Genomic DNA, 21208 nt, shown 5'->3' with positions numbered 1-21208 from the left:
TTTATTTTTACATACATGACTAATACATTTCAAGTTGTATGTATCATCAACAAACATATAAATGAATACTCAACAATATTACACAGTTACATCATGATCATTTCCCATCCTCTTACATCGACTATAGCCCTTTTTTGCTGCTGTGCCTTTAATACTGATATGTATATGTCCTCTGAAACCTCTTGTTTTGATGGTTCTTTCAGTTTTTTCATGGTCCTGTATGTTTTTATAGTTCAGCAAATTCTGTTATCTCAAAGGAAAATTTGATTCAGACCCCTTTACATTTCTTTCACACGCCAGCCAGTCAAAGAAAAGTGAGACCTAGCACTCTCCAAAGTTTTCCATCTCACCTTAGAACAGAGGTGCTGTTGATGACTTCTCCAGAGGAACGACAGTAGTCTTCACACCGAAGCCGCATCTGGTGGACTGGTGGAGAGACTCCTCCTGCTCTAATTGGTTCCAGGGCTGGAAGTTTGTCTCTGAGGGGATAACACAGCTCAAATGAGTTTGTGTGACCGGCTATTTCTGAACTTCCTGTCTGAACATGGAACCCTAGGCCACAAAAGTGGCACAGCCGCCGACTGATGCGCTTTTGGCACACCGGCCCTGTCTGAGTGTTCGGAAGAGAGAGTCACATCATTAAAGCCAGAGAGATGACAAGAAAAGTTCTGAGAAATGTGTGGCACAGGTGTGAAACTCAAAAAAAAGAAGAAAAAGTCAAGCTACAGATCATAAGAATCGATAAAGAAAAAGACATTAGAGATAAGAGAAATAGAGGAAGGAAATGAGACAATAATCTGAAAATCGCCTTCATTTATCACTAGTTCCGAAAGCTTTGGATCCGACCTCAACAACAAATCACAGAAACTGCATTAATCTATTAAAGGTCTATTTATAGTCTTGCCGCCGTCTCGTGTCTGAGGGGAGACTGGAAGCGATTCTTTGGTTGGTGTGAAGTTAGCATTAAACGGATTAGCTCATTAGGCAGAGGCATGGCTCTTTACGTATGCATTAAATCTTCATCATGCATGGTCTCGGAAGAGCTATTAAATATCACAAAGCCCACTAGACACACCAAAGTTACATTCACCTAATATAGGAAATGACCCTCACAGGACCGTGTTTGATGGTATGTGAATCCATTCAGAACTAATGACTTCCTAAAACCAAGATACACTGTCTGCCCCAGTTTGAGTGTCTTTCAGTGGTGCCCCTTCCCAGCACGTCTCTTTATCTTTTCTGATATTGCCACAAATGAGATATTCACTGTTGCTTTCCACACCTGTTCAAATGTAGATGCTCTCCAGACAAAATCGCATCTAGGGCAACAATATATATCAAAGCCTCCTGATTTGGCCTGTAAAAATGCATTGATCTAATGATAAAAAATTCAATGCACCTTGCACTTTCAGAGTTAATAACTGATAAGAAAGTTAACAGTGCCTTGATTTGCTGCATTTTAAAAGCAAATTAATAGTTGTTGTTTTCTTTCCAAATTGAAAATGCATATTCTGGCAGGGTTATCGGTTAACTAAACCTTCAACTAAAATTACAATTAAAATGGAAAATAACAATAACAATTTATTTGAAATTTGCTTTAACAAGCCTCGATTTGTTAATTATTTGTTATGCGATTGATACAGTATGTAGGTGTTAATTCTAACCCTGTTTGATTTAAAGATAATCTATATTCCCCTATAAATAACAGGCTTCATTTATGTTTTAATTATTGGTTCAATAATTTTCCATCACATAATAAATCAATTATACATATTTAACAGTCTACTTAATGTCTTTTTGTGTTAGTTATCCTTTTATTGGATTAAAAAGATAAATGTATATTAATGTTTTATCCAAATATTGAGGCTGTGAATGTAAAGCCTGCCTTATTTTGACAATACTTGTATATATAGTCCAAACTGTTTTGCCATCAGCATATTTTTCAAAATAATTCCGAAATAATTAAATTGGATTGACTAGAGAACAATTTCAGACTTCAAGAACTGTAATTGAAATCAATAATGCCAGAAATATTTACACCTCTAGACCTGATGTTTCCTGCAGTAAAGTGACTGACTGTCACCCCAAGCCACATTACAGAGTTTCTGTGTCAAGGTGTGTTTGTGCCTTTCATTCATCCGATGTCTTGAGGGCCACTTGAACATGCAGAATAGATTGACACATGACTGCAACGGTCAGACGAATTATTTTTTCTATGTGAGCGTTGCATGTCATCTCCAATTAAAATCATTGTTATCTGACAGCAGGTGTTGCGGTGTTCACTGGCAATCGCCACTGTAAAGTATATGCTTTGAATCAAAAATCTGATATAAAAACTTTTTTAATGTAACTCAATTCTATCTTAATTCAAGATATTTATATATATATATATATATATATATATATATTATACACACACACACACCTTCACTTCTGTCGTCACACGTCTGTCCTCAATTCTTCACTAACAAATCCCTGGAATACCAGATAGGGTCGGGAATCCGCTCTATGAAACAAAGTAAAAACACCAACATGGACACGGTTTGTGAGCTTTTCACCCAGACTTATCAGCTGAACGCTGCAGGAGTTTGGCAGATGAGGGAATTTGTCCTCGTCAGGGTCTCGCCCTACAGAATTCAATCACCACTGGCTAATCTGGTTTATTTGGCTTGCACGGGCGCAAAGGCAATTTCCAGCTAAAGGCATTAAGGGCTCGCTTCAGCCAGGTAATTGATTGTTTGAGATGAGGAGGGAAATTAGATAACACAAATGGAGGGAGAAAGAACGGTGCCCGTGTTTGCCACAGTTTTGTAAAGCTAATGAAGAGAAGACAGAAAACCCAAGATACGGACGAGTTCAAATTAAATTGGACAAACGTTTAAATAGCCTTTTTGTCCCTTAAAACTGATGTGCCCCTTTTCATTCACCTGTGTTTTACGCAACTCATTATGGTGTTACAAAGAACTGCAGGCCTTCAGAATGAATCAAAACTCTTCTGCGCATGTATTGTGTGGTTAATATCCAGCAGGATCATATACAGAAATTACATTTAGATTATTGATTACTATGATTTTAGAGGAAGTCAATTTTGGAAGTTTTCATAAAATCCTCATATGCAAACGTATCGCTTTGTTTGAGATTTTTTAAAAGCCCCTAACATATAGCCTGCAAATGCAGAGTTAATGTAAAATTTCCTCTTGCAAAATGACTCCTGCTGTAAGTGGAAGGTCAGTGCTCAGCAGCTGGGCAGGCGCCGGTCTCTCCCATCCCAGCTGGAAACACTTACAAAGTGAATGGACCAAAGGACTCCAAACAACCACCCACAAGTGTCTGCCCTTTGCTGCTTTGTGTTAATATAGCTATATTGATTTAATGTTTCTCTGTGAGGGGAAAAAAAAGGAAGAAAGGCAGGAATCTTACTTTTTGGGAGCCCATGATTAATGACAATTGTTTCTTGCTGTAGACACTAAAAGGAAAATTTAAAAACTGGAGGGGTAAGTTACACTTTTAAACTTTAAAAAGGATGCAAAGCACCATTTAAGTGTCACAAAAGCAGCCCATGAAACCCATGCACTATAAAGCTTCAATACATGTCATGCATTTTCTCATGCTGGGATTTTCTGAATCACAGCTTACACAGGGCATTGAAATGCTTTTAAGACCGGGAAGGAACCATCTATTAAGGGCATGAACAGCAGGAAATGAAAACAATGCTAAATGCATCTAACCTAACTGTTATCTATTTTTATATGTTTTAATGGAGTTTTCAGCATTGCTTCTTTGTTGGGGTCAGAGTGACCCCAAACAGAAATATTTGTGGATTAAAGATTAGATTTGGTATGATTTGCGTTACTTGCGTAGCCTATGATTTTGAGTTTCATGAAAATCATCTGCTGGTAATATTAATTAATAACTATGTCCAGAGCTTAGTTTTACTAAGATTGTAGTAAAAAAAAAAAATGGTTTCATACCAGTTCCCTTCTGCTTGTTTTTGTTATTGAGAGTGGCTTGCACTGCTGACAAATACGGTGAGCAACAGTGAGCACGTGTGGAACATATTTAATTGCAATGTGTTGCTGCCATCTGGCGGACGGTACAGGTAGTGCAAAGAATATACGTATATAAACCAAAAAAGCTGACAAACTTAACTTACTTTCGAGGGACAGTTTGTCGAGGTCCGTCAACAATTATCCAAACGCCAACTATCTAAACTTTTCAAAAAAAAAAAGTTTGTGGAAAACTTGTATCTACAACAAAAGTGATAATTGACTATACACGACAGTAACCGCTCCAGTAAACGGTCGGCAACCGCTCATGTTGCTATGGTTACCTCAAGTAACCTAACGAGACTTTTTCGATATTACTTCGCTAGCGTCTACTGGGCGTTAGACCTAAACACGCATAATGACTTAACTTGTAATTAAATGTAGAAAGAAAGGTTATAATAAACATTACTGTAATATGCTGAATTTAATCTTTTAGCTAAGACTGCATCTGCCCCACACTGAACAGCCTGTAGGCCTACATGTCCCAAAACCCCTAATGTTAACTTACTAAATATTAAATAAGACGTCTGTTGTTCTATACACTTGCACTGTAACCACTGATATAAAACATAACATGAACCACATTATTACAAATTCCTGTTTGTATGAGAACATAGCATAGGCTTATATGAAAAAAGTATGTCACATAGCCTACCTTGGTAATATTTTATATGCCCTCCCGTCCCTGTCTTTTCTAGTCTGGAATGCACTTTCAGATGACATGACTATTGAATTTTTTTTTTCCACAGTCCAAGCACCGAAATGTTTTTTCTTCAGTGTGCATCCAAAAGTGCTTTGAGGCAGTAAGAACTATATAGAAAGTCTTTTTAAACCGAGAACACAAATAGGGCCATATGCCTGTGTGATGCTTCATGTGGACCTGCAGGTCGCAGGACTGCATGAAATTCTTTTCACAGTCTGGGCACTGGAAAGGTTTGTGTTCAGTGTGGTAGTGCCGAAGGATAAAAAAGCCTTTCCGCAGCAAAGGAATGGTCTCTTCTTTCTCCTGTGTGTGAGAGTTTATGGAGGGTCAGGCTGGCCTTCAACATGACGACTTGTCACACAAGGTGCATTTGAAAGTTTTCGTGTGTCGTGGCTGGCCGAATGTGAACAAAGAGAGTTCTCCATATAGTTTTTCCCACAGTGTGCACAAAGGCATGGTTTATCTTTGAAATGTCTCCTCTGGTGTTGCGTCAAAGCCCCAGGGTACAGAAACACCTTCCCACAGTCCACGCAATGGTAGGCTACTATGGCCTCTCTTCAGAGTGGATGTGCATCATGCGCTGATGAGCCAAAAGAGCGCATCGGTACGTGAAACCCCTCCCATGTACCCTCTCATGTAATGGTCTCTCAGGCTGATGCGTCAGCATGTGTCGCTTGTAGGAGTCAGCTGAGCTGCTTCCCGCAGGCGTTGCAGCGATGCACTGCCTCTTCAGGGTGGCTCTTGTGATGGTCTCTCCTGGCGCTGAGCGAGCTGAAGGTCTCTCCGCAGTACAGTTGTAGGTCTGATATTTCGGCTTTTGTAGCTTGTTTTCCTCGAGAACATCTTTCAGTGACATTAGGATGTGTTTGGGCACATAAACGAGTTGATGGCGATGGAGGGCCTGAGAATGGGAGAAACTGCGGCCACATTCAGGTACCAGAGAAAAGGATGCTCATCGGTGTGGGTGAGCTGGTGGGTTTTCAATAAGCATGAGAAACGGTACCTTTTACCACAATTGTGGCAGCTGTTGGGCAAAAAAGGGATCAACTACAGTATCACTTCCTATAACCTCAGTTGAGTGGACTTTCTTTCCTGAGGTTTTCCTCCTGAGACTGATTCAATGGGCAATGCAAACAATAGAAGGTGTGAGAGGATCCATCTGGAAAACGTCATCACTTTAATCATTCACAGAAAGTGCATTATACATATGTAACCGGTCCTACACAACCCGCTCCGAGCAGGATTCGAGCTGGGGACTCCGACGTGGGAGGCGGGCGTGTTAACAAGGATGCTAAAGAATGCAGCCTCTAGCGTCAGTCGCTAGATCACCTCTTGAGAACAGGGGAGTGATGTTTACATGCACAGTTCTTACTAGCCTACATACACTCCCCCCTAAACCTCGCTCCCATCCGAGTCACGCCACCAAATGTAACCATTAATCCAGGGTCTCCGGTGTGGGAGGCGGGCACGCTAACAAGGACGCTAAAGACCGCAGCTTCTAGCATCACTCTTGAGATTTTTCAGTACCATCTGTTGATATGGTCTTCTGGAAGTGTTAGCCCAGAATCATCCAAACCAGAGCCTCTTGCAGGCCTTCCATCTTCACCTTGTCTGAGTCTCTTTACATTCAGATGTTCCTACTGCTGACTCCAGGGTCTTTCAGCCAAACCTCTGGACGTGACTTACTCTCTGCTGATGGAAGTCACCTGCTTTAGACAGTTGGACAGGATGCAATTTCCAGCACTCATGGGCTGTCTGGAAAAAAATGCAATGGAGGTTATCACAATATGAAAGACAACTGTTATAAACGGTAGCTAATGTAACAGACTTGATCAAATTCTTGGTATCTAGATGTCCAAGGTTCTTGTGGTGCTCAAGAAGTGACTTTAGGTGATCTGACTGACTAATGACCTCCTTACAGTCTTTAGAAACAGGCACCAGTCCAAGAATTAGCTGGACTTCATGTCTACAACTAATCAATTCTGGGACTGCTTCTGACACCAATGAAACAAAATGTAATTTTAAGACAGTCAAAATAAAATTATAACACAAAATCAGTGGGTTTGGTTGATCTTTCGGTCTAAATATTACAACAGTCAATTGTTCGTTAGGCATCTAAAGATTTTCAAACATCTGTAGAGAAAAAGAAAATTAGATTACAAACACTTGCAGATCTGTTATGAACTCTCACCCAATTGCTCTTCTTGTTTGGGGAATCCATTATCCATGATGTAGTAATTTAACTGTCATTGAAGTAAAGAAGTGAACATGTCATGAGTTGCATGTTAAATCGCTCATTTTTGTTGTACAGGATTGGTTGATTTACCACGCATCATTATATGACTAGTCACTTATTTTGGGATTTCAGAGTTGACAGTTATGTGAAAACAGCTCTGGTAACAACCGGGAATACAGTTTCAAAGTTAAAGCTTAAAAAAAAACCTCAAAACGGTCTAAATTTCTTTTCTTTTTTTCATTAAATAAATAAATAAATAAAGTATTATACTATAACTATACAAAATAATTACAGTTATATTTCGTCATTCCCGTTTTAAAAATCATAAACAATTTCAAAACTGTCTAAATAAATAAATGTTACACTGTACAAAATAACAATCAAAGATGTATTTGTTACAATTGTTATTAAATGATTTATCATGCCATTCACATGGTTTAAAAATCAAACACAATCTCAGATCTGTTTGGATTTTGTTCTTTAAATCAATTACTTTTTTTCCATATTTATTTACTTTTCTTTTAAAATCTCTCTGAACTACAAGCAAGTCTGCTTTATGTTGGAATGATGGCAAGATTGAGAAACTGCACCACTCTCTAAAAGGGGCGTTTCCAGACCTGACCAATCAAATTCACGTACAAGCCTGTATAATAAAAAAGCTTCAAAAGAACAGGCTTCTGCAGAGTGAGAAAGCTGCGACGGTGTGCAGACTAACAAGTGCTTTATTTTATATCTGATAAGTGCTCGATAGTAAAAGTCACCATGACATTTGTAACTCTCAATAATGGAGCTAAAATGCCCATTGTTGGACTGGGAACATGGAGGGTGAGTATTTACGTTTTTTCTTTTTTTGTACAGTACAATTTGATTCTGTATTATATTAATTATGGTAAATATTTGTTTTTCTGACGTTGCTTTTATTGTTGTTTGCCAATTAAACACTAGAGGTTTATTATTTTATTTTAAACCATTCTTTTATGAATAATAATGATTTTCTTTTCACTTGATTTTTTCTCTCTCCAATTTTTTTGGATTTGATAATAATTGCAAATTCTACTAAGATAAGATTTAATATTAAAATTCTGAAATCTGCTTCAGTCTGCTCCAGGTGAGGTAACAGAGGCTGTGAAGGCAGCCATTCTGGCCGGCTACCATCACATTGATGGGGCCCTTGTCTATGAAAATGAGAATGAAGTTGGAGACGGTGTACATGCCATGATTAACCAAGGAGTGGTAAAGAGAGAGGACCTTTTCATTGTTAGCAAGGTAGTAGCACATTTTAATGTAAAGATTTGTCTCAGAGGCACATGACAGGAAACATGGTCTCATATGGCCAGTCATGTGCCTTGTAATTTCACACAGCATGAAGCATGTCAAAGATCATACACAGTTGTGCATTTATATAACATGTATTGTTGTGTGTGTAATGCACTGTTACGCTACGCCCTAATTAATAATTACTGAAATGCAAGTCATGGTTAGAACTTTTTTTGAACAATAAATCTTGTAGAAAAAAGCTTAACAAATACATCATATGAAAGGGACTTTGGCCATAAACAAATGCAAAACTAAATCCTGTATCTTTTGAAGCTGTGGTGCACTTACCATGAGAAACACTTGGTAAGAGGAGCCTGTGAAAAGACTCTAAGTGACCTCAAACTGGACTACGTTGATCTCTACCTAATGCACTTTCCCATGGGCACTAAGGTAGTACTAAACAAGAACTTATTATTTATATTATGCTATATTTATTTTTATTTATGCTGATCTGTGTATTCAAATTGGCAGCCTGGAAAGGAGCTTTTCCCATGCGATAAGGATGGCCAAGTAATTCCAGACAACAGCAACTTTCTGGAAACATGGGAGGTAATAAGGAGTAGAATAAAAACAAAATTAACGTGAGATTCCTGTAACTCAGGCTCACATTTGATAGTTGATCAAAGAAAAGTTTCTGGTTACTTTAGTGTTAAATTGTTCTCACAAAGGCAATGGAGGAGTTAGTGGATGCTGGGTTGGTCAAGGCCATCGGTGTCTCCAACTTCAACCGGGATCAGATTGAAAAAATCCTGAATAAACCAGGACTCAAGTACAAACCTGCCAACAACCAGGTATTGCGTTGGTTGCAATACATCTGAAGAAACAGATCAAGACTTTGTTGTTCAAGTTCAAGTGCCAAAATCTTTTCAAAAATTGCTTTTCACCTCCAGATCGAGTGCCATCCATATCTGACTCAGGAGAAGCTGATTAACTACTGTCAGTCCAAAGGAATCACAGTCACCGCTTACAGTCCTCTGGGGTCTCCAACCAGACCATGGTAAGTACTTTCTTTCTTTAACTAATATATATATATAGAGAGAGAGAGAGAGAGAGAGAGAGAGAGAGAGAGAGAGAGAGAGAGAGAGAGAGAGAGAGAGAGAGTTGGGGGTATCATTACAAGTAACTTGGATTACGTAATCAAATTACTTTTTGATATGACAAGTAATGCATACATTAATATTTGAGTTATTAGTAATGCATGTTACTTTTCAATTTAAATAATTTGCTTAAACATTTTTTAAACTACTGAATGAACTGCGTGCACAGGAACAGACAAAAAGCACTAAAGTAACAAAAAAACATTACTTTTTTCAACATTCAAATCAAAGAGTTGTACAGTAGGCAACATAACCCCTAATGTTAAGAGATTTTTTGTACGGCTTTCCGTAACTTTCCATAAAAAGTTAGTTTCTTTTTAGAGTAATGCAATATTATAAAACATTACTTTTAAAAGTAACTTTTACTAACACTATATATTTATCTATCTATATAAAATATGGTATTGGCCTATACATTACAACAGATTTGACTTTCTATAGGGCAAAGGCAGATGAACCATCACTGCTGGAGGACCCAAAGATCAAGGCCATTGCAGATAAGCATGGTAAAACCACAGCACAGGTAGGTGTAAACTTTTTTTGTTAGTTCATGTTATGTATAAATCAACCTAGAAGAAGTACATGTTCAAGTACAACTTGTCAGCTGAATGTAAGACGGCCCTTAAAAAATTTGCATTACACACTTTTAATGCATTCCTCCATCATAAGACTAAACAGGGAACTTTTATTCTAGGTGCTAATCCGGTTCCACATGCAGAGGAATGTTGTGGTCATTCCCAAATCTGTAAACCCCCACAGAATCAAAGAGAATTTCAAGGTACTCTCATTTTGATTAAACCATGTAATTTGGATGTGTCCTACATGTTGCACCAGTACTAGAATAACCTGATCAGTTATGATGGTATAATCAAGTATAATCGAGATTTAGTTATTTTATTCCCGCAGGTCTTTGATTTTGAGCTGAGTAAAGAGGAGATGAACACTATACTGAGTTTTAACAGAAACTGGAGGGCTTTTATGCTGGAATGGTGAGTCATCATTATGAACATTTTCAGTGGACTTTGTATCCGTCGGTGTAGTATTAAGTCAACTAAAATCCTCCTTTACCATTTTATTGCAGGGCTTCCAAGCATAAGGATTATCCACTGAATGCAGAATTCTGAAGCTTTAGTAAATGCTGTTTGCTGTCTGCATATTAACTGATTTTAAATATGACTCCTGCATTTCCTATTGGGGATAAATGAAGTATGTGAATGAAGTATGTTATGAGCAAACCCACATTATCAGCATTTATTCAACTGTAATACAGCCATTTAAGGGACTAATGTGGTTAAATGTAGAGGTCAAGCGAGTTGTTAAAGACATGAGAAAGATTTTCTTCATATTTAAAAACATAAGCCAGAGAGCTGTTTGACGCAGAGCTTTATTTGGGCTTTCAAAGCATACATCAATATATTGTAAACAGAGCTGCTCTTACAAACTGGAAGTGCTTTGTTGTCATTTTGAAAACAAGGAGTGTGCATATAAAAAAAAAATATTCTCAGGACCAATACTTTCTCTTGTTATCTGCCCAATTGTGCAAAATGTGTGACATTGTTCAAATAAAAAAGTTACTAGTGCATATGTTTATAATGATTAATTTGGGTTGTTTTGTCATGAGCCTTTTTACATTTCCATGTGTACACTAAAGTAGTAACAGCTTAAAATTGTCAATGCATTAACAAATTTAACCTCCATGTCTGTGGTTAAAAAACACACACACAAAAAAAACACATTCATAGAAGCAAACCTGTAAATCACACATCAAGGATGACCTGTAAGGAAATTTCTCAGTAACAAGTTTCATAATGCAAAATGAAGAGCATTTTCACACTGATCAATGACAAAACAGCATTCTCTGGAAGAGAGGAACTTATTTTCATCAAACAGCACGTTTTGAGTTGTCTTCTTTTAATACTCGGCGTTAAACGGGTAGTCTTTGTGCTTCACACCCCTGCATTGACAGATGTAGAGAGAATCACATTAAGTTTAATGATAAATAAATGATCATTATTGATTATAATATATTATTATTATAATCTTTCCTTTTCATATAGAGTAAAACCAGGGTCCCCATCCCTTTTACTGGATACTGATTTTTAAAATAATTTTACAGAGATTGAACTCCCTAACAGCAATTTCTAGTTTATTACACATTTCAGAACCGACCATAAACATAATAATTTATATTGACTACATTTCTGTGACATCCATAGCACAATTTCCTGATATTTCCCAGTTGACCATGACCTTGGGAACCCTGTGAAACATACTCACCAATGCATTGGACAAGCCCTGAAATTCTTGTTGAAGCCCATAATGGTCTTCATATCATCCTCACTCAGTTCAAAATCAAAAACCTGTAAATATAGACAAAAAAATTTAAATACAAGGAGCACTGTGATTCCATGACCTTAATGAACTCTGATGATGAACTTACTTGAAAGTTCTCTTGAATACGCTGAGGTGTGATAGACTTGGGGATGACGATGACATTCCTCTGAATATGGAAGCGGATGAGGACCTGTACATTTATGTCAAATTGACATTATTATATGAATCAATAACAAGCTATGACATGTAACTAAGATGACAGTCTCCTTACCTGGGCGGTTGTCTTTTTGTGCTTCTCTGCAATGGTCTTAATGTTTGGGTCATCAAGCAGAGAGGGATCTTCAGGTTTAGCCCTAAGTTTGAGACAAAGTCCAGTGTTATTCATTTTAACAAATTATAAAGTCACCAACTGCAACTTAAACCTTCGCAGCAAATAAATGCCACATGCAACAAAGCATCAACATGTGGGAACGGCTGCCTACCAAGGTCTGTCTGGAGAACCTAGAGGACTGTAAGCAGTGACTGTGATGCCTTTGGACTGACAGAAGCTAATCAGCTTCTCCTGAGTCAGATATGGATGGCACTCAACCTGAAGAGGGAAAAAATATATACATAATTTATTTTTATTTTTTTTAAATAAACACACACATTAACATTCAAAACTTTGGGATCAGTATGATTTTTGGTCCCACAAGATTAGGTGTCTTTAACTATGTGCCAACACTTAAATGAATAAAATACATATTAAAAGTTTAATATCATATTATTAATACAAGAAGTTATTCTTGTCTTCCCTGCAATAAAAGCCTGCCCCAAAATAATCATTCTGCCTGCCAACCACAAAGCAAGCAGTGTCCTAATGATATTTTAAGACTATATCCAGACAAATAACTGCCTGTTCTGGACAAGTAGCAGGAAATTAAAGGAGTAATTGCATTACAAAGCTGCTGGAGGCGAAATGCTGATCTCTGATAAATGTTGACCTTTCTTGCTCCATCTGTAATTGTCGGATTAAACCACACTGACGCCCTTTAAAGAGTATAGGTACCAACCTGATTGTTGGCAGGCTTGTACTTGAGTCCTGGTTTATTCAGGATGGCTTCGATCTGTTCTCGATTAAAGTTGGAGATGCCAATTGCCTTGACCAACCCAGCATCCACTAACTCCTCCATGGCCTACAGCACAAATATTATGAAGTATTATGAAATATTATACGAAAAAGATTAGCCAATATACACTGGCATTACAATGTGAAGCAGTTCTTATAATGATGCAGTATCTGTAAAACTGATTAATTCGTACAAATAAATGTGAAAGGTAACTTTAAAATCTTTTTTTAAAGATTTAAGATCTAAAAAAAAGTCTTCTTACCTCCCAGGTGTCCAAGAAATTGGTGTCATCGCCGATGGTTAACCCTTCACTGTCCAATGGAAACTGATCTGGCCCAGACTGAAAAGCAATGATGACAATGCATTTCTGAATGGTGTTATGGTGAGATCTTAGCTTTCATTATGGATATCAACACTGAATGCTAGACATGAATGAGTGACAGACATGACTTTAGAGAAGGAGAATCACCTTAAAGCCCATTGGCCAGTGAACCAGGTAAAGATCCAGGTAGTCCAGTTTTAGGTCACTTAAAGTCTTCTGACAAGCTCCCTTTACTAAGGCCTTCTCGTGAAAGGTGCACCAAAGCTGTGAATCAAAATGACATGCAGTGTATTCACTTCATCATAAAGCTACTAAATAAGCAGTAACCTTCCTTTTGTCAATCAAATTCTTCAGGTGCAGCTTGACATACCTTGCTGACCACAAACAGTTCTTCTCTTTTTACCACACCATCTTTTATCATGGCCTGAATTCCCTCTCCGACCTCCGTTTCATTATTGTACACTGCGGCTCCATCAATGTGTTTGTAACCCGCAGCGATGGCTGCCTTCACAGCCTCTGCAACTTTACCTGGAGGAGACTGGAGGGAATACAACAGAATTTAGACACCAAAGAAAGGAAAGGAAAGGAAAGGAAAGGAAAGGAAAGGAGAAAGGAAAGGAAAAATGGGAAAGAAAATGAATGGAAAATAAGGGAAAATAAAGGGCAGAAAAACATACAGAAAATCATAGGAAGAGAAGCGATAAGGAAATTTCAAGAAAGAGGAAGTAAATCAAAAACAAAAGAAAAAGCAGTGCACTAAGACTAAAACTGCTGATTGTGTATTAGTGTTTTCCTACATGATTCTGCCTATAAATAACAAAGTTCTTTGTTCTTTAATCACTTTAATATAAATTCTCCTCAAAAAATCTTATCTTATCTACCAAACAAAGGACTTACTGAATGTTATCAGTTAAAAGACACTCACAGGACCGATATCGGTGAACTTGCTTAGTCACTATGATCAAACTACTTTCTCTAGACACAAACACTCATATTTAGAGCTTGCTCAATTTAGTTTATTGGCCATAATTTCAAATCGTAAAACAACTAAACTTTTTATAACAACTTCATTCCTCTGAATTACGCAACATATTATACTTTTGCAGCCTCGTGTAAATCCTATTAATGCGTCTTTTTAATTTCACTTGCATGCATTTTAAAAACTTTTTGGCCATGAATTCCTCGTGCAACGTGCCAGCTAAGTGAATGCACTTACGTAATGCACACGATCGTTCATAAAATTAACCACACCGTAACGTTACCTTCCACGTGCCCAGCCCGACGATGGGCATATCTGCCCCGGTATTCAGCTTAACAGACGTTGCCATGGTGAAAGATAGATTAACCACGAGCTGTTTCAACAGAACAATTCCAAGCCTATGCAGAAAATGGGATGAAGGGGTTCACACGGGTGCAGCTCTGGATCGATTGCTCCGGTCTTAACGTGATATTGTGTCGAGGGAGCGACGTAGGCTTACGTCACTGAACATTTACCAATAAAACCCTGTTGTGAGAAACATCTGCTTTTCATTTGCATTATAGACTAGAATATAATAATTATTCATTTAGAAACAATCATTTATAATGCATATTATTTTCATTATGAATGACAATGTTTGCATGCAAAATTTAATATTCGTTTATTTACAATATAAATACAGAATATAGAAAAGGCATGGCTGCTGTGAACAAGTTAACTGAACAAACACGTTGAACAAAAAAAAACAAATGTGCACCGTAAACAAATATGTTATGCAATAACAAAAAAAATGTATTACAAAAAGGCAATGTCTTTTGTTCATTTTTAGACACGTGATTTATCAATTTAACTGTGACAGTTGACTTGAAAACATAATTTTTCTCATTTAAATCTAATTTCATTTCTATTGGCCAGGTGACATAGGGATACATTTTGGCAACAGGAATAAAAGGCTGCTGGGCAGAACAAGAATACACGAAAAAGGACAAACAGGCTAGACAAGGCTTGGTTTGTTAAGAGTAAAGTTACATTGTTTTTTCAGAAGTATATCCTCCCATGCCTATTCCACACTCCTCCTCATTGGCTGGATTGATCTGTCCTTCAACTTCCCTATCTTCCTCCTCTTCATCTTCCTCTTCATCTTCCTCCTCCTCCCCATCCTCACCCTGCGCTGCGCCTCGACCGATCTTTGGACCCTTGCAGATTTTGAGGTGGCGTGTGAGGTGGTATTTAGTGAGAAAGCCCTTGTTGCACTTTTCACAGATGAAGTCCCGTTTCCCGTCGTGAGAGTTTAAGTGTTTTTTGAGATGGTCGGTCTTCAAGAACTGTTTGTCACACTTTGGACAGGTTATCTGGCGGTCTCTGAAATAGAGAAAAGATAAGCAAAGAAAAAAGCAAGGTTGCTATTAGAATAATGGAGATTATTAAAGTCAGCATGAAATAGCATTCTCAATCCATTTCATATCCGTACTGTCACATATGAAAGTTCAGAATGAAACATTATTCAACAAGAAAAATAATGTAGAGTTTATTCATCAGGATTTGATTGGATCATGAAATGTACTAATAGTTACCGTAATATTTATATTTTCTATTATTATATGATATTTATATAATATAATAATTATTTAAAATTATATTTTTAATATATATTTAAAATAAAATATGAAATACAGCCTTACAGTGAATGTGAATACATGTGCTGTTTGAGATCTTGTTTCCGCACAAACATCTTGTCACAATGGTCACATTTAATGTTCTTGGCACCAGTGTGTATAACCATATGAGATTCCACATGCGCTTTCTGAGTGAAAGACTTCCCACATACTGTACACCTGAAGTTCTTCTGACCTGTAGCAAAAAAAATTAAAATATATATATGTATATTTTATGAGCACACCAGTAATGATGACAGAGTATTGTTAACAGTGGTTCTCTACTTGAAGTTCATTTCAAAAGTTCATTTAAAAACATCATGAACTGGCATTCAAAAATTATTATTACCTAGTTATTATATTGATATAGCTTGTTATTACAATTTGATGAAGACCTTTTTCCCACTTTGGATTGAATAAAAAAAAAGGACCTTAAAAAGTTAAGATCCATTTTTATTTCATATTGACTTAAAAACGGATGATAACCATTTCAAATGCAATTTTCATATGTAAACATCTAGACAGGCACATGTACCTGTGTGGATTCTCAGGTGTTTTCTGAGATTGCTGGGATCACTGAAGGCTTTGCTGCAGTAGCTGCACTTGTGTGGTCTCATGCCCATGTGGCCCATGAAATGCACGTTTAGCTTAGTGGACGTAGTGAACGCTCGTGTGCACATGCTACATTTAAACTTCCTCTCGCGACCGTGCCCGTTGCTGCTGGAATGTTCATTCACGTCTGAGTGGCACTGCCATTGTGGGGAGGAAGCGGACCGGGACGGCTCATTGATCACCTTCTCCTGCGACTGGGATTGGCTGTGTGTAGAGTGAGCGGAATGGTCCTGGGTGGGGCTATGGCTCTGGGCATGGCTGCTGAGGTGAGATTTAAACTCTGTGAAAGACGCACACTCTTTTCCACAGTGACATATCTGGCCCTCTGGCACTCTGGGTACACCTGAAAAGATACAGACATAGCAGCACTGAATAGATCATATACGGATATACGGTACAGTTATCTTCCTGTTTAGGACACGCTGGAGGAAGTCCCACCTAGTTGTCTGCTATAGTCCCTGCTAAAATAAAACAGCAGCTCCTGATCTGGCAGAATCTCTCTGGATGTGCAGAAATAAAGTTTCCCGTTGTCAATATATGCCACGAGATTCTGTTCCTCTGTAGTCCTGCAAATAGAGTTGATTTTAGTTCGCAACTACCTGATTGTTTTCATACCATGCATGATTTTCAATATAGAGCTTCCTGATTTAAGTGACATGGGGAAAAGTTTTTTAAGGATAAAGTGAGGTGGTTACCTTGCTTTCCGTACAAACATCATCCAGTTGCATTCATGCTCATCTGTCGTCACAATACAGAACTCTTGGATATCGTTATGGAACATCTACATTAGATTAAAGACACTGTTAAAGCCATCTTTGGGATTACAACATGATATGTCAGTGTAATAGTGAATAAAATATGTAGATGAGGCCATTTAGCTACCATGCAAAAGTCTCTTATGCTCTTTTTTTAACCAAAATACAGTAAAAACAGTAATATTGTGAAATATTTTTCCATTTAAATGATACAACAATTTCCATTTCCATTAATCATTCTAATATGCTGATTTGGTGTTCAAGAAACATTTCTATACTATTATCAATGTTGGAACCAGTTGTGCTGCTTAGTATTTTTGTGGAACATTAAGGATTCTTTGATGAATAATAAGTTTTGAAATAGAATTCTTAAGTATTATAAATGTCTTTACACTTTAGTGTCACTTTTGATCAATTTAATGCATCCTTGCTAAATAAAAGTATTAAGTTATTTATAAATAAAAAAAACGTACTAACCCCAAACTTGTATAAGTAAAGATTAAAGAAGTACAAATGTTTAGCCAATTTAATTCACATATATTTAGAAATGTGGCAAGGACCTTCCATATTTGAGGGGTGTCCTTGTCAGACCAGTCTGTAAGTTCTACACTGCTACAGTGCTGTCCAACCATCGGCCCAAAGCAGGTCCTGGAGGGTATAGTCTCTCTAGCAAACACCCCTGCAGAAAACAAAAAAATACCTTTAGCAATGCAAACAAAAACGGACTTCACTTCCCATTAACTACATCTAACAAGCTAACTGATAATGTCACTCACCCAAACATCTTCAAAAAATGGAAAGTAGTAAGCTGTTTTTGAATAAGTTTTACCAGCAATAAGATGCTATACAACTAGGTGCATAATTTATTGGTACCATGTAGATCATTGGCTGATATTAGTGATTATTTATAATTATATTTTGATAACTGTACACAAAGCATCAGTTTCTGTCGGATAGTTCTGAAGTCTTAATATATGCAGACTCAGCCAGATTAACAGTTTCAGTGTTTAAGGACTGAACTTAAAGCAAAAAAGCAAAACTTCACTTACCAATAGGCTCATCAGCAACAGAAATGCGGAGGCACAGGGGGCGGGGAAGAGAGAGGCGGGCTCTGCTCTGAATCGGTGTGTCTGGGATGAATGTGACTGGTCCGTGCTCAGGGCAGTCTGAAGGATATGACTGCTCACATAAAGTGCACCCTAAATGAAAATAAAACGCATGAAATTGGAACGAAACACATTGCATAATTCAAAATCACCAAGTAAAACTTACATATGTTGAATGCAGTGGCCATGTTTTCCTTATTAGATGTTGAGTCTTCTAGTTGTAATGTAGAGTTCACCAGCACCAGGCTGTTGTCTGGCCCAAGAGACACCTCTGCAGTGATGGGTGACACGTTGACAGGCTCGAGTCCCATACCTGAAGGTCCGTGTAGAGATACCGTTTCTAGTTGAGTCTGTGGCGCCATGGCCCCCGTGAGCACCACACTAACCACCCCAGAGTTCAGTTCTCCAGTGGAGTGCAAGGCTTCACCCAGCGTCCCTGGACCGCCTGCCCCTGCAGTTCTGGTTCCTACTCGGCCGCCCATGTGCTCCTGTTCCATCAGCTCCAGCCCTGCTCCATGCAGGGGCATAACACCTCCTGAAGAATCCACACCTGTCAAACCCTCATGACGCTGAGGTCTGGAACCCAGCTGCTGCTGGGTCTCTGCCACCACAACACCTTCCATGGTGGCCAAGTCCTCTTCCATTCCATCAGGAGACATCGGACTACTGACACGTGACTCCATGGTTAGTCCAGTGGCATCCAGCTGCACTTCGTGAGAACCTCCCTGATGGAGATCAGCCTGGCCTCCCACCTGCCGTATGTCTAAGGTCACCAGGCCTTGTTCTAGAGGGCCACCAGGGCCGCTGTACGGGTCTAAGCCAGAGGGGTTGTTGTTGGATACGGAAAGAGTCCCATCCATGTTAAGGCTGCTGGGATGAATGTATTGGGGAGGGGGACGATCTGCCAAATATGACAGAATACCTAAAGAGATAAGAAAAGGCCAGATTTCATTCATTTGATTCATTGGTCTATTAATACAGATATTAAATAGATTTAACGCCATCTGGGGTTCCATGAAGGTACTGCACACCACACAGGATCAGTGATCTGACAAACAAAAATTCAAAATGAATATTAAATGTGCTTGATTTGCTTTTTAAAATGTATTTAGCAGAAATAAAATATTGTATAGGATATATCTCTGCCAACAATACATTTTAAATAAAGCTTTAGAGCAAATTAAGCATATATAAAATGCATTTTAAAATATAGAATTTATAAAAATGTATTTCAAATTAGATTATTTTCTATATTTAAAAATGTATTATATTGCTCTATAGCTTTATATAAAATGTATTGTTGGCAGAAATATTGTATCCAATAAAAATGTATTTCTGTCAACATAAATGATAAAAATTAATTTGCTCTCCACCTTATTTTAAAATGTATTTTCGCAGAAGTAATATATGTTATATGACATACACACATTAATTAAAGCTATAGAGCAAATTAAGCACATTTTAAAATGTATAGTCTAATACTGTTTTCTTTGAGTGATTCAACAAACATAAATCTCTCTCTCTCTCTCTCTCTCTGTTTGACAATAAAGTGGCACAATGAATCCAGGATACTTGCAAAGTTTGTAGAGATATATTACTTCATAAAAAAAATCCCTAGGTCTGGAAAGATTGTCAGCCCTTGGTTTAAAGTGTATCTTAACAGGTTTTCTGTAACATTACCTGGAAGGATATGTCTGAAGTAGCTGCTCTCCAGGTGCGGGTATGGAGGAGGTGGTAATGTATAATTTCTCTCTGGAAGGCCACACATAACACTTCTGTCCCCTAAAGGACCCATGGGTAACATCAGGGACAGTGCAGAAGGAAGAGGCCCAAGTGATGGACCCAAGCTGGGTATTGCGACTGGCATGCCTGAAATAAAACCAGATAGTGTTACTTCTCCATACACCCGACCAAAGAAATGTCATGCCAATGTGTACACATCTAAGAGGCATTTAAGTTCTGACCTTGAGCGGTGATGGGATTGTGGGTTGGGGATGTGGGGAGACCGAGGTGACTTGCACTCACGGGCACACTGAGCTGGTCCATGCCCACTGGGCTGAGGTTCATGTCGTTCATGCTGATGAGAAGAAATGTAATTGCATTTCAAATACAATGACTATACCATAGGTTTATGTCATATGCTGAACAGAAGAAATGTTATTGCATTTCAAATACAATATCCCATTGTGCTTGAAGAAATGGACATGTTTGTTTACCTGACAGCACAGATCACTTAAGGCATTGGTGTGATGGATGCATTCTTGGATCTGGAAAAGGGAAAGATTCCTCATATTAGTAATTAAAACATTTGGCTGTGGATCACAACCCTCTTATCATAAGCCTCATTGAAGGTTTTAAGACACATTTCATAGTCTTTCTGGCTATACATGTACTCAGTACGCTAATAAATACAAAGACCTACATAATATTATTTCAAGAAATATGTATTTATTCAGACATCGACAAGGAAGAGCCAAAAATGCAGCCAGTGTTTGAAGCTAAGTTAGCCAGTTAACTAGCTTAAGAGAAATGCAATAACAGAAGCCAAGGTGTTTACTGCGAGGTATATATCATTTAAAAGACAACCAAATAATTTGCTTACTATAAAGACCAAATATTAATCCCTCCGTGGAAGATTTGTGATATAAAAACAATAACATGGCTAAAGGCAAACAAGGCGGGGTTATGATTTAAAACAAGAGTCCAGCAATGTGTCCTGCCAGTGCAGTCAAGTCAAAGAAGCCAAATGCAAAAATAAGTACATAATTATTTAAAAGCTATCTTACTGTCTGTATGACCATAACATTTTTGGTTCAATATAAAGCATATAGAGGGTGGGGGTCTAACTTTTATGTTGAAATGTAAACTCAGTTTCCTGTTCCCTAATGCACCGGAACACAAAAGCGCCTGTGACTGTCGTCTGAAAACCTGCTGTGT

The 21208-nt window shown here is 38.0% G+C and overlaps 3 protein-coding genes and 1 long non-coding RNA gene across 6 annotated transcripts in view; 1 reads left to right on the top strand and 3 right to left on the bottom strand.

Annotated features, from left to right (window-relative positions):
* Positions 1-4028, bottom strand: part of LOC307157792 — a 41824-nt gene extending 37796 nt beyond the window's left edge. The window contains exons 1-2 of the long non-coding RNA XR_013821075.1: positions 3972-4028; positions 351-479 (exon numbers count right to left, since the gene is read on the bottom strand). This is a non-coding gene — a long non-coding RNA (uncharacterized lncRNA). The remainder of the gene's footprint in view (positions 1-350; positions 480-3971) is intronic.
* Positions 4029-7604: 3576 nt separating this feature from the next.
* Positions 7605-11085, top strand: akr1b1.1 (aldo-keto reductase family 1, member B1 (aldose reductase), tandem duplicate 1). Its single transcript, XM_079868124.1, has 10 exons — positions 7605-7810; positions 8084-8251; positions 8576-8692; positions 8774-8851; positions 8971-9093; positions 9193-9299; positions 9841-9922; positions 10094-10177; positions 10306-10388; positions 10481-11085. The coding sequence occupies exons 1-10, from the start codon at positions 7748-7750 to the stop codon at positions 10521-10523; spliced, it is 948 nt and encodes a 315-aa protein (XP_079724250.1). The 5' UTR covers positions 7605-7747; the 3' UTR covers positions 10524-11085.
* On the bottom strand, positions 10766-14648 carry akr1b1.2 (aldo-keto reductase family 1, member B1 (aldose reductase), tandem duplicate 2). The gene is made up of 10 exons (XM_079868123.1): positions 14427-14648; positions 13535-13702; positions 13312-13428; positions 13105-13182; positions 12786-12908; positions 12216-12322; positions 12005-12086; positions 11840-11923; positions 11677-11759; positions 10766-11353 (listed from the first exon to the last, which is right to left on the bottom strand). The coding sequence occupies exons 1-10, from the start codon at positions 14490-14492 to the stop codon at positions 11311-11313; spliced, it is 951 nt and encodes a 316-aa protein (XP_079724249.1). The 5' UTR covers positions 14493-14648; the 3' UTR covers positions 10766-11310.
* Positions 14649-14782: 134 nt separating this feature from the next.
* Positions 14783-21132, bottom strand: prdm4 (PR domain containing 4). 3 transcript variants are annotated; one of them, XM_079869816.1, is made up of 12 exons: positions 21058-21132; positions 20488-20538; positions 20236-20348; positions 19952-20140; positions 18438-19193; positions 18215-18364; positions 17726-17844; positions 17106-17191; positions 16849-16976; positions 16334-16753; positions 15826-15994; positions 14783-15505 (listed from the first exon to the last, which is right to left on the bottom strand). In XM_079869816.1, the coding sequence occupies exons 3-12, from the start codon at positions 20345-20347 to the stop codon at positions 15169-15171; spliced, it is 2466 nt and encodes an 821-aa protein (XP_079725942.1). In that variant the 5' UTR covers position 20348; positions 20488-20538; positions 21058-21132; the 3' UTR covers positions 14783-15168. The 3 variants fall into 3 exon arrangements, with proteins under 3 accessions (XP_079725942.1, XP_079725940.1, XP_079725941.1); XM_079869814.1 differs by lacking the exon at positions 21058-21132 and adding an exon at positions 20883-20971; XM_079869815.1 differs by lacking the exon at positions 21058-21132 and adding an exon at positions 20874-20964.
* Positions 21133-21208: the final 76 nt, after the last annotated feature.

This window comes from Squalius cephalus (assembly GCF_949319135.1).
Source record: "Squalius cephalus genome assembly, chromosome: 4".
Taxonomy (NCBI): Eukaryota; Metazoa; Chordata; class Actinopteri; order Cypriniformes; family Leuciscidae; genus Squalius; species Squalius cephalus.
The sequence above is the reverse complement of the archived record's forward strand: the minus strand, read 5'-3'. Positions and strand labels throughout refer to the sequence as shown.

Coding starts and splice junctions, on each gene's coding strand:
- akr1b1.1 (XM_079868124.1), top strand. CDS start 7,748: ATGACATTTGTAACTCTCAATAATGGAGCTAAAATGCCCATTGTTGGA. Junction 9,923..10,093: donor ATGGTAAAACCACAGCACAG/GTAGGTGTAAAC, acceptor CTTTTATTCTAG/GTGCTAATCCGGTTCCACAT. Junction 10,389..10,480: donor AGGGCTTTTATGCTGGAATG/GTGAGTCATCAT, acceptor ATTTTATTGCAG/GGCTTCCAAGCATAAGGATT.
- akr1b1.2 (XM_079868123.1), bottom strand. CDS start 14,492: ATGGCAACGTCTGTTAAGCTGAATACCGGGGCAGATATGCCCATCGTC. Junction 13,183..13,311: donor ACTGGCCAATGGGCTTTAAG/GTGATTCTCCTT, acceptor ATTGCTTTTCAG/TCTGGGCCAGATCAGTTTCC. Junction 12,323..12,785: donor ACAAGCCTGCCAACAATCAG/GTTGGTACCTAT, acceptor TTCCCTCTTCAG/GTTGAGTGCCATCCATATCT.
- prdm4 (XM_079869816.1), bottom strand. CDS start 20,347: ATGAACGACATGAACCTCAGCCCAGTGGGCATGGACCAGCTCAGTGTG. Junction 17,845..18,214: donor TGTTGCTGATGAGCCTATTG/GTAAGTGAAGTT, acceptor TGTTTTCTGCAG/GGGTGTTTGCTAGAGAGACT. Junction 17,192..17,725: donor ACACCCCTCAAATATGGAAG/GTCCTTGCCACA, acceptor AATCTAATGTAG/ATGTTCCATAACGATATCCA.